Here is a 13,462-nt window from a genome sequence, read left to right as displayed (position 1 = left end):
AATAGCATTACATTGACCATTGTTTGTTGTGATGTGCTTTGTATATTCTACTGCCATTTATCTACAATAGACGGGATTACTGCTGGGTTTCAAGTATAACAGCCTGCCTGAATACTGGCGGGAAGAAGCTGGGGAGTGGGGAGTTAGATCTCTCTTCTTTAGCATGCCATTCTTCTGGTTCATAAATTTTCTGATACTACTGGTTCGTTACACACTGGATCATCATAGTATTCCAGCTATTCGATCCCTACTCGGAGGTAGTGATTTGAATGAGCAGTGTGCACACTTAAACAGAATAATTACACAAGAGTGTTTGCGGCTGTCTGCAGCTTGGTCATTCTAGCTCTGAAACTTTGAACTGTTAGATTGACACCGTAGTACCTTTCGCTAAAAGTGAGAAAATGTGCTGTTTTCATTTTATCGAATATTTCGTATGAAATCATTGCTTTTAAACACGACATTCATACTGGCGTCATTGTAATGAGATGTTGACTTCAGTTGGGAAAACTATAAGGACAGTCTTCCTGAAAATTCCGTAGTGAAGCACGGCTACATCAGCTAGTTATTTGATCCAAATAGCATTGCGCTTCGCATAATTGCGCGGGTGCTTGATGCAATATATTAATCTATGCATTTGCTAAGTAATGGCATCTAAGTGCATGACTGATGCACACATCTGGAGAATGAGTTCATACTATTTTCGGTAGGCTTATCAAAGACCGATCATCCCACTCACGCACTTCCTGTGAGGGAATAGAGATGTGTAATTTTTAGCCTTGTAGCCTCGTATAGCAACAGTCGGGCTTTGAGACAATAAGTGTTATAAATATATCGTAGTACTGTGTTGCGCAAGACATGTAGAATAAGCAATTTTGACCAATTGTATCTCCTGATTTCTCCTGATTTTTCCTGATTTTAAAATCAAAATCTCCTGATTTTTGGTTTTGTAAAGTTGGCAGGTATGTACATGCCAATCACCCTCAACTTCAGTTTTACTAACAAAAGAAGATAAAGGTACAAAGCAAGATCTACATACATAAATAGTAATGAAATGAATTTTAAAATCTTGAAGAGATTTGAAGTAAAATAACATTAAAAATAACAATGATGGTTTGAAAATCAAATCAAATCAAAATCAAAATCTCTTTATTTGCAAATGAGGTGTCTACCTCGGTGGCAAATGGTACACTAAAATACATTATTGTCAAGCACTAAATATTAAAATAACAAGAGAAGAAAATTTTTCCTATAATACAATATTATACAATTTACGCTAACAATGTTTTCTATTAAACACACAGCTCATCCTTAATAAATTTATATTGTTTACAAAATTCTACTTATAATATCTCCTGTACTACTTACAAATATAGTCAACTAATATACAGTATGTGGAATTACTTCAAATGATACTATACAACTGGTATAACATTAATATTTACATTGCATTTATTTATTTACTATTTTTTTGTTTTTGTTTTTTACCCGTTCTGGATCCTAAGTAGCATAACGACCTGCTGCGTCTTAACCAGAGCCCCTTTTGCCATACAAACAAAGGCATGTTCAAAATGAAATTAAAATTAACTGCGCCAGTAAATAAAATATTCTACATAGCACGTAACTTACAAATTTTCAACATACATGGCGAATAGTATACATTACACACACTTGTAATTAAACCAAAAAGGAAAATAGAAAACACAAAGTTAAATTTAATTATAAGATTAAAAAACTAATGGCGCTTACAGGTTTGTGTACTACATTATGAAATTAACAAGGAAGAAAAAAAGGAAATGATAAAACTCGATGCAGAGGCAGTTTTTTTTTCTTTCTAAAGTTGCTTTACGTCGCACTGACGCAGATAGGTCTTAAGGCGACGATAGAGGCTAAATTAACTTGCTCCCATACCAAAAACACTTCTAGTATGGAGCAGAGGATTAATTAGCATGAATCGAGGGAAGCAGATCTACGGAAGGCAATCCTGGAGGAAAATTAAATTGAGATGTTAATTACAATTTACTTAAACAAAAGAAAAAGGACTTGCCTCCAAATACTAAATGTTAATTCATCTTGAGGATTAACTGGCAAACGTGAAAATGAAGGGTAAACTCTGACATACATTACTATGGAACCATTACATGAAAATAAGTTAAAGGCTGAAACACAAAAGAATAGCGCATACCCCGAGGTAGGTATCCCACGACGGCACGGACGGCCGGAGCATGTCCGCCCTCTTGGCTGGTCAGATGTTAAAGACATGGAAGAGCGCTTTGCTGCCACCAAAGAGCGAAGAGCCAGAAATGGTGAACCCACGAATAGGCAATCATGCAATCAAGTCTACTCCTGACACTCACATTCACCAATCGAAAACATTGTGACCAGTAGCAATGCTTTTCGAGGTCTTTCTTTCTGACGAAACAGCAAACTACTAGAAAAATCCTACTAACAACAACACATGTATGTACACCCTGTCTCAAAAATAAATACATAATTTCAAAACACAGCTACCTAATACCCACAATTTCACAAAATAATAATTCTTACAACCACAGTTACATAATAATTTAAACACCAACATTTTGCAATGTTCTTTTAGAGTTCCAATTAAATAATTTTTTCCTTCCACAAGTTCAAAACAATAAAAACGATAAAACCATTAATAAGTTTTCAAAACAAATGTGTGTCAAATGTTCAAAGGAGTTTTTCAAAATACAATGAAGAGATTTCATTGACTGTAGCTGTCCCAATGCCAGTCACACTTTCATCCTCCACGGAGAATGCCATAGCAGAACATTTCTACAGTACAGACCAGGCGAAGGTCATCATGCCTGTAAAAGAAGCCATAGAGAGAGAGCTGCACCCAAATAACATCAACAGGGAAGACGGCTTCAAGTTATCAAATAAGCGAAGACCTGTACTGCAGAAATACATGCATAACACCACCCTGGAACAGCGGGACACACTCAAGAAACTGTCGACAGAGTGCAGTGAATCAGCAACTTCCTTCCCAACCACCACAGCACAGCGCGACGATCCTCGAGTCCAGTTAGTGGGGTGGGACGTACGGTCATGACTTCCACGTTCCTTCGAATTTCTTTGCTCACTGTCGGAGGCTGAACTTCACATGCCCTGATGAAGGCCAATGCAATTTGGCTGAAGCTCGGCTTCATTAAATAAATATATATATATAGTAGCTTTAGTCCAGTATTCATTTATTTCTTTACTTTCATACAATGAGCCACGAAAACCTACGTTCATTGATGAAGGGTTATTCAATCAGGCCAGACTCTGATCAGAAAGACTTACTAGTCTCACCGACATAACTGAACTGCATTATGCGAAAGACAACGCTTCTCCAGCTCATACACCTGACAAGCTGCAAATGTCAGTTGACTGTTTCACTATGGCAGTACAAATGGGCGTAGCAACATTGCTGACTGTTTCGAAACATTCGATACTGCACAGCGAATTTGTTGAAGCAGTGTGTCGACGCATGGCGCACTTCCATCTCAAACTGCAAGAGGAACAGTGAATTGAGATGGCATGCTTCATAGCTAAATTCAGTTCACCAATTAAACTGTTTGATGTTCTGGTAACTATAAAATTCAAGGTTCATGAAATATTTAATGAGCAAATGTAGGAAGTACAGTATAATAGTACCAGTATATAGTAATAAATTGCATTTACTTCTTCACTAAGCACTTACAAAGATACTAAAAGATATATGTCCTACCGTTAAAAGCATGCTGGCCGGTCTGAGTGGCTCAGACGGTTCAGGTGCTGGCCTTCTGATCAAAACTTGGCAGGTTTGACCCTGATCCAGTCGAGTGGTACTTGAAAGTGCTCATATACGTCAGTAGATTTACTGGCACATAAAAGAACTCCTGCAGCCAAAATTCTGGCACCTCGGCGCCTCCGAAAACCATAAAGGTAGTTAGTGTGATGTAAAGCAAATAACATTATTAAAAGCACACTGAAACAGAAACTAATTTGAATAATCATAAAATGATTAATGCAATTTAAGAATTCACTATAGATATTCTGTGTGTTGCAAAAGCATACTTTGTAAAATAGTAGTCTAAGTGAACTAACTTGAATAATTACAAAATGAGTAAGGAAATCTAAGAAGAATCCAAAATCGGAATTTAAAGGATTAACAAGGAACCCGAACTAGTTAGGAAAGCACAGTAAAATAGTCGAACTAATTAACCCCATGTCACTACACAGCCTTGAAGGGCCTTGGCCTACCAAGGGACTGCTGCTCACCCCAAAGGGCTGCAGATTACGAGGTGGTGTGTGGTCAGTACGATGAATCTTCACAGCCATTATTGTTGGCTTTCTAGACCGGAAAATATTTTAACTAAATGAACTAATTTGAAGGATTATACAACGAGTAATTAAATTTTAGAAGAGTCCAAGGTCGGTATTGTGTACGTACAGCTACAGGCTTGACCTGATCCAGTTTAAAAATCTACTTCAAATTGAAGTTTATAAACATAATTTTCAAAACATTTGCACTTGATAAATGGGAACATGTTCCTGCTATAGTATGACCCTGCTTTGAGAACAATAATATCCTTTTCTTTGTATAAAACAAACCCGTTACATTGCAGAGTACATTGTTCTTTTAGTAACATGACTCGCAAGGAGTAGAACCACAACTGTAATGTAACAAAGTCCACAAGGTTTTGTAGTAGCAGTCAAAGGGACGCACCATCATTCAAATATTATGAAAGAATCAAATCAACTCCTCAAGATTTTGGATTGACGTCCCTTTTGACTAAAACCCTCATAAATACAAACTACTACCAATGGAAAATCTGATCATAAAAACAAGACTAGTTCGATGAACCTAACTAATTGAACATTTTACTGTTCAAAACTATTAAATACAGTAGCAAGGCTTAAAATTAAAACTTGGAAGCTGAATTCCAACGTATCCAAGATTTTAATTTTCAGACACCAATACGTTTTAACTATAATTATGAATCAAATTTTAACATAGAAGTCAAATTACAATTGTTTTTACTAAACTAGAACTTTGAGAAAACAATTTTAGCCAAATTTTCAACATTTGAAGATACTGTGTTTTGGACGTCAATTACTTTACGGTTATTCCAATTTTAGTATAGTCATTCATATTGTTAAACTATTAATGTGTTCATAAATTCCTATGTTTATATATTTTATTACTTAATTTTAGAATTATAATTAAGCACAAATTTGTCAAAGCAAATCACCTTGAGATGATTATATAGACTGAGGATGCTTGAAATTCAAGCGAAACAAGTCCCTATAAAACAGTGTTGTAGCATTATGATCTAACAACATAAAACCAATTGTATTGAAAAGATGGAATAAAAAATCACAATATTGTAAGCATATTATAGCAAATTCAATACGGGTCTAATCATGAGATTAGTTACATGTAATACGTAGAGTCTATTAACGAGGGTTGGCTCATCTTCAGGGCAACGTCACACGGAGTGTTTCTATCGAGGCAAGAGGGTAAACAAAGCACCATCACTGTTTCAAAGCTGTGCTGTTTCGAAGCATCAATGTAGCTGGAGTTTCTGTTCACGCGATACGACACACTCGCTGCTTCGAAACAGTGAAGCATTGATGTGTCGAGGCATCGAGACAACTGATTGCGCTAGCTCAGTGTTTCAAAGCATACACACACTAGCCAACTATGTAGGGCATATGAGATTTGGTCTAACCATCAACATTCCTCAAAACAAAGATACTCGTGCAGTCAGCTCCTGGAACTGCCTTTCCAGATTTCAGTACTTTTGTCTCCAGTATGCCTCTAGAACTAATAGATCAAATCAAAATCAAATCAAAATCTCTTTATTTGCAAATGAGGTGTCTACCTTGGTGGCAAATGGTACACTAAAATACATTATTGTCAAGTACTAAATATTAAATTAACAAGAGAAGAAAATTTTCCTATAATACAATATTATACAATTTACGCTAACAATGTTTTCTATTAAACACACAGCTCATCCTTAATAAATTTATATTGTTTACAAAATTCTACTTATATCTCCTGTACTACTTACAAATATAGTCAACTGATATACAGTATGTGGAATTACTTCAAATGATACTATACAACTGGTATAAGATTAATATTTACATTGCACTTATTTATTTACTTTTTTTTTTTTACCCGTTCTGGATCCTAAGTAGCATAACGACCTGCTGCATCTTAACCAGAGCCCCTTTTGCCACCACTTTTCAGAGTTCCTGAAGGGCCTTCACAGCTACCGTAGCGGTCCCAGGGCCCTCGAAGTCCCCACTGTACTTCACCCCTACAGGCAGTCCCCTACTTGGGCTGTCCAAACTCCTTAGACCAGGGGATGGAATTAATTTAATCACACACATTTATTATTTACAATATCCTGCACTGGTCGAATGCCCTCTAACATTTAATTTATTATCTCTGTTGTTGTTTATTCTCTTCTTGAATATCTGTACAGATTTTGGAAAAGGATCAAACACTACCCCTGGTAAACTGTTCCACTCCTTCACACCCTTCCCAATGAATGAAAATTTACCCCAATCGCTTCTGCCAAAATTCCTTCTAATTTTATATTTGTTGTCAGTCCTGCCGATATAATTATTTTCCAACTGAAGCCTCTCACGGATATCTCCCCATGCTTCTTCTCTTGTATAGGCTCTATATAATCCTATAAGTGTAGTTTTCTCCCTTCTCTTACTTAAAGTTTCCCACCCAAGTTCCTTTAACATTTCTGATACACTACTCTTTCTCCTGAAATCCCCTGTTACAAATCTTGCTGCTTTCCTCTGCACACTATCTATTTCTTTTATTACGTATTCTTGGTGAGGATCCCAAACACTGTTTGCATATTCCAATAATGGACAAACCATATTCAAGTAACTTTTTTCTTTTAATTCTTTGTTGCATCCTTTAAGTAGCCTCATTATGACATGTAACGATCTGTATGCTTTCCCAACAATGTCATCAACATGACCCTTCCAGTGCAAATTACTTTCAAATCTCACACCTAAGTATTTGCACTTGCCATCTTTTGGGATAACTACCTCATCCAAAGTATATTCAAATTCAGTTTTAAAGCTCCTGTTTGTAAAAGTTTGTAACAGTTGATTTGCCTCCATTAACCTTCATATTATTTTCTTCAACCCATTGTTGGATACTTTCAGGGTCCCTTTGTAATTCTGAACAATCCTCAATGTTGTTTATTTCCTTATAAACAATTATGTCATCTGCATACAATCTTATTTTTGATGTTATATTGTTCCCTAAATCATTTGCGTATATTAAGAAAAGTAACGGACCGATTACAGTATACTACCCTGTGCAATTCCCTTCCAAACTTTCTCTTCCTGAGATACATTATTTCCTACTTTGACTTTCTGAACCCTTGAATTTAGAAATGTTTTTATTCAACGTGTAACCCTTACGTCCAATCCTATTCCCTCCAATTTCTTTAATAATATTCCATGTTCCACTCTGTCAAAGGCTTTGGAAAGATCTATGGCTATGCAATCTAACTGACCTCCTGAATCCAACTGATCTGATATGTCCTGCTGAAATCCCACCAGTTGTGCCTCACAAGAAAATTTCTTTCTAAATCCATACTGGCTCCTCATGAACCAATTTTTATCATCACATATCCCTCTGATGTACTTCGATATTAAACTCTCCAGTATTTTACAAACTATACTGGTCAAGCTGATTGGTCTGTAGTTCTCTGGTTACCTTTTATCACCCTTTCCTTTATAAATTGGTATTATTATAGATTCCTTCCATTCCTTTGGTATTACACTATTATTTATGACATAGTCAAAGAGAAATTTTAAATAAGGCACTATGTACCACCCCATTGTCTTTAATACCTCCCCATTAATTTGATCACTTCCTGCTGCTTTTCCTTGCTGAAGCAGTTGGATTTCTCTGAAAATATCTTCGTTTGTGAATGAGAAGCTTCTTGTTTCCCTCTGTCTCTCTCCCTCTCTATCTTCTGTTTTGGTTTCCAACTCTTGACAATCATCTACTGAATCTCTAAATTCCCTACTAAATAGGTTTGCTTTCTCAGTATCTGTTAAATAGTGTTCACCCCCTTCTCCCACCATTGTAGGAATTTGGATTCCTTTTCCTTTTTGATTCCTGATATATGAATACAGCTTTTTCCATTTCCCTTTGTGGTCATTACCCTCTTGAAGTATGCCATTCATATAATTCTCTTTTGCTTCCTTTTTCACTCTATTCAGTTCCCTCATTAGCTGTTTTTTAGTTTCTCTACTCTCCCTACCCTCTTTGATTTTCCTGTTTACTATTCTACATTTTCTTTTTCATTTTCTTATTTCCCCTTGCATAATAAACAGGGTCTGAGGTCATTTTACCCTTCTTAACAGGTACAAATCTCTTCTCTCCTTCCCAAATGATTCCTTTAAATTTAGCCCAAAGTGTATCCACGTTACTCCCTTCACTTATCCAACAACTGAATTGTGATTTAAGGTAAGTCCCAAATTCATCAACTTTAGTTTTTCTGTACAATTTCTTGTCTTGTGTAACCCTCTTATTAAGCCTTTTTGGTACGAGTCCTACATCCATTATTACAGCCTTATGGTCTCCTGTTCCTTCAATTACCTCAGTTTTATCAACAATTTCCCATGGTTTAACCAAGAATACATCTAGTAAGTTATTGAGACGAGTCGGTTCTTGTACTACTTGTGTAAATCCTCCCTCCCAAATTAACTTATTTGCCAGTTACTGTTCATGGGCTTCACTTGCAGCTCCATTCCATTCAACTTCAGGCAAATTTAGATCTCCCCCAATTATTACCATATCATTATTATTGTTTTTACGAGTATTATCTATTATTTTCTCAAAGATTTCCATGTCTCTTTCCTCTCTTCCAGGCCTGTATGTTCCTATAATTCCCACCTCCTTCATATTATCACAAACTAATTTTATCCCTAATATTTCCTCCCTCTCATCGGTAAACCATTCATGTGAACAGTAAGTTTCCTTCACCAGAATAAACACCCCCCCTCCTCACTTTTTATCTCCTCGGTCTCTACGATAGACTGTGTACCCTTCTGGAAATACTTCTCTATTACCCACCCCTTCTCTCAACCACGATTCCACTCCTATCACCACATCAGTCTCATAAGATTCCATCAATGTACCGAATTTTAATTGTTTATTTACTACACTTTTTTTTTTTTTTTGCTAGGGGCTTTACGTCGCACCGACACAGATAGGTCTTATGGCGACGATATTTACTACACTTTGACAGTTTACCAAGAGCAATCTCAGACCCCCTTCCTCCCTAAAACTTGACTGTTGCAATTGGGTAACTTGAAATTCCTTACTATCCTGAGTTTCTTTTTCTAGTTGACTGAGCCAGCTTGAAGTACAGCTGGCTCTTTCTACTAGTTTTCCTGGTCAGTATTATAACTCAAGGGAGTTGCCTGTTTTACAGTACATATCTTAAGATTAATAAAATCTAGAACAATATTTGCTATCTTTTGTTTACCTGAATTGTTTAGATAGAGGCCATGTTTTATATAACAGTATCTCTCAAAACTGCTGCATTCAATAACCTGAGTATTCCGAAAATGTTTACAAATTTTAACAATATCTGTATTGACCTTGTCCACTTCAATGTTCACACACGAGTCTCTACTCAAATCATGCCTGTGGGGCACATTCACTACAAAAATGTTAGTGTGGGTCAGCTTCCCTAGTGTATGTTTAAGTTGTGATCTTACATTCTTGGCGTCGTCGTGAGCTACGTCGTTCGTCCCACCGATGATAAGCACTGCATCGCCGCTCCTCTGTCAAGTAACTGCTCAACGGAGGAGGACATGGAGACCAGAATACATGGTGCCATACAGCTTTCGGCTGTCTTACACATGGGGTCTTCCTGAATAAAGATCTAAGAATGTATACAAAATAGGGTGGTGTATCATCTCCACCCTGCTGTATGCATGTGGAAACTGGACTCTGTATCACTGTGATATGAAGAAACTAGAACCCTTCCATCAATGTAACTCAGATACATTCCAAACACAACAGTTCTAGAGAGGTGTAGAGGTCACCAACTGAGTGCATGACAGATGATGGACTTTCTTGAAAAGTTGCATGTGGTGAAATCAGGAGACTGCATTTTGCCCCTCTGAAGCACTATAAAGATCAGGAGCACTGACAATGGTATATCATTGCAGCACAACTACTGCAGCTGCTGTTGGAACATCCTAGACAGGAAGACCACAACCTCCACCAACCAATGTAGTCGTATGTTTCATGCCAGGATTGGTATCCTTAGCCGTCAAAGGCACCTGCATGCCTCAATTCAAGGATTGGAAGAATCGTAGGAGAAATATGAATACTCAGATATGAGAATCAGTCGCTGCCTGAACAGGATGTAATGCGTTGAAAGTTTATTTAGAGTACAGTGTCGTCGTGAACGATGCTGATGTACACTTGCGGTAGATGTTTAAGTGGATACTTTCTTAAAATGGATTCGAAGACAGAAGAAGCTCATGCTACAGTGAATATGTCAATGTTCTGTTGTGTTTATTTTGTTTGTTACAGATGAGGTGAGCCATCTGTGGTTTACGACCTTGGAGTTATCAAGCTATGAAGATCAAATCACCGACCAATACTGCCTAACTTACGACGATGCTAGGAAGGTGTTTCTCAGTGCGCAGGAGTGGCTGAATAAGGCAAAGCAGTACTACACGCTAGACAACCATGCATCTGATTATGTTCAGATTGTCCAAGATTTGAGCCAGTTGTACAAGTACTTGGTGTTTTTTGAAGATGATGAAGAAAGGTAATCATTTGTGATTTTTCTTAATTTCATGTTATATTTTGTAGATAGCTTGGAGTACAGTGGCGTTCGTAGTATACTAGGAAAGTTGGTCATTACTGGAGATCTAATCTGTCTGTTTAATTATCTGCAAACTAGCAATACTGCAAGCACAAATCGCAATTAGTCTTAGAGAGCGGAATGGTAATTGCATATTACCAGTGGAGTTGACTGTGTTTACTAATAAACAGGTGAAGCAGGTCTACCACATCTTGAAATGAAAGGACCAAAATAAATTATTTTATTGATCAATTATGTCTCATTACATCCTTAATATCTCAAAAAATTTACACAACACCTTCTGGGAGTTTGGTGTTGAAAGGTAATTTGGACTTTAATGAAACTTCAAACCCATGAAAACTATATATAGATCATTGCTCAGGAAAGTGTGTTTCCTATTGGGTGAAAAGAAAATGCTTACACTGGTGTATTTACGTGGTTTTGTTTCTGGGCCTCGGTTTTGAGAGTTTCGAATGTCTGATTTTTCTATAAATTTTGTGGCGATAAGGTTCTGTGTTAGTTTTCTGGGGTGTTTGGAAGTGCATCAATAATTCTTGAGCATTCTTATTTTAAACATTGCTACATCTTTGTTTATTAGTATAGATTTGTGTTCATTTTGAGCCAGCACACATGTTTTGTTCGTAGGCACATTCATGCACTCAGGTTATTTTAATTCATCCTGACCTGTATTGATCTGGATCACTGAGTGAATTCAGGTAGACTGTTAGTCTAACCTCGCCCCTACTGCCAATGAGTGGATCACCTTCTCATAAATCATTGGGTGTGAGTTGTCTGAGCATCCTACATACAACTGACCATGGGAAAAGTAGGGTGAAGTCTATTCAATTCCTGTAGTTCAGTTTTGATTTTCTGGCTCTGTGATTTGTTGATTGTCATCCCAGGGAAGTGAGTCCTCTTACAAGGAATAGGGTAGTCCGAAGGCACCTTTGGAATGCGAGGAATGTAAATACTTTTACCTATACCGGTGCCTGTTATTACTGCTTTCTCAATTACCCTAGTTCGGCTCCACGGCTAAAGGGTTAGCGTGCTGGCCTTTGGTCACTGGGGTCCGGGGTTTGATTCCCGGCAGGGTCGGAAATTTTAATCATGATTGGTTAATTTTGCTGGCATGGGGGCTGGGTGTATGTGTCATCTTCATCATTTCATCCTCATAACGACGGGCAGGTCGTCTACGGTCGTCAAATCAAAAGACCTGCACCTGGCAAGCCCAACTTGTCCTCGGACACTTCCAGCACTAAAAGCCATACACCATTTCATTTCAGTTACCCTGTGATTCAGGTTTCTGAGGCACATGGTGGGAGAACCAACCTTAAGTGTAAGTTTATTTGGAGGTATCCCAGGAGAAATCAGAGAATCGAGAAACTCAATACAGTAATTGACAGAATCACTGTCAGTTGACAGGTAGGTTCTTTCTTCCGTTGAGAAGAGGTGTAAACACCTACTGTTGATATTATCAACTGTCTCATTCTTGGGAGTGAGGCTAACTCTCTTGCAGAACCATTCCAAAGATTTGGCCTGAAGGTTGCCAATGTCTGGATACTCTACTACATTATTGTAAGCCAATTTTTTAAAAACCTTTTTCTTGTTTCAAAAGATGCCACTGGGCTTAGAATCAGTGTTGTTAACAAGGTCAGTGAAGTGTACAGACACCACTTGTTGATGCAAAAAGAAAAAATTCTGTAGCTGCCATAAGTAAGTTTTTGCCATCATGTATATATAGGCTTGTTCAGGTCTGGTTTCATCAACAGCTGTTAAATATGTACTAACAGGTTGTTAGTTAACACCATGTTTTAAATTTAATATCGTGTTAAGATTTTTGCATTTCTTCAAACATCATCATCATCATCTTCCTTCCAAGTATTGGGCCATGTGTCCCGTTACGGTCTTGCATTTTTCCTTTTGCAAGACTTGAAAGCAATCAAACGCCTTCCGACAGGTTGCTAGCCTGAAGGAAGTAAGACCATTGGTGGGGCTGCCACCTCTCAGCTAATGGACTAGCTGAAATTACAGCATTTCCTCCGTAATTGATGTAATGGTTATACCGCCGTGACTCGGTCGACAGGGCCTCATCTGTGGGAACAGATTTATTCATCCCGGGAAGGTGAAGTTGGCATTTGGTCAGGAGAGGTTATGTCATCATCATCTTTCCAAGTATTGGGCCACGTGGCCTGTTACGGTCTTGCATTTTCTCTCCATCGCTTCACTGGACGTCCTATAGATCTCTGTCCTCTTGGTTGATAGCGTAGGATCTCCTTTGGTAGTCTTCCATATTCCATCCTTTGAACGTGACGTTTCCAGTTTTCCTGGTAATCATAGATGTAATTGATTACTGGTTTCACATTCTGTCCCTTAAGCACATCTTCATTTCTTATACGATCCCATTTTGTATAGCCTGCTGTTCTGCGCATGAACGTCATTTCACATGCTGTAATTCTGGAAATGTCTTGAGTTCTTATTGTCCATGCCTCACTGCCATAGCGAAGGGTGGCTCTGGCTAAAGTGTTATCAAGACGTAAGCAAGTGTGTTTTTGGACAAGAGATGGCTTTATGATATGATCTATGATTCCTGT

The 13,462-nt window shown here is 37.7% G+C and overlaps 1 protein-coding gene across 2 annotated transcripts in view; it reads left to right on the top strand.

Moving 5' to 3' along the window:
• Positions 1–13,462, top strand: part of LOC136881170 (KIF-binding protein) — a 160,198-nt gene that overhangs the window by 46,743 nt on the left and 99,993 nt on the right. For both annotated transcript variants that reach the window (XR_011018695.1, XM_067153832.2), the window contains exon 3: positions 10,595–10,835. Coding sequence is in view for 1 of the 2 variants with exons in the window: in XM_067153832.2 (XP_067009933.1) it covers positions 10,595–10,835 (241 nt within the window). In the remaining variant the exon portion in view is untranslated. The remainder of the gene's footprint in view (positions 1–10,594; positions 10,836–13,462) is intronic.

The sequence above is a fragment of the Anabrus simplex genome, chromosome 9 (genome assembly GCF_040414725.1).
Source record: "Anabrus simplex isolate iqAnaSimp1 chromosome 9, ASM4041472v1, whole genome shotgun sequence".
In the NCBI taxonomy this organism is placed as follows: Eukaryota; Metazoa; Arthropoda; class Insecta; order Orthoptera; family Tettigoniidae; genus Anabrus; species Anabrus simplex.
The sequence above is the reverse complement of the archived record's forward strand: the minus strand, read 5'-3'. Positions and strand labels throughout refer to the sequence as shown.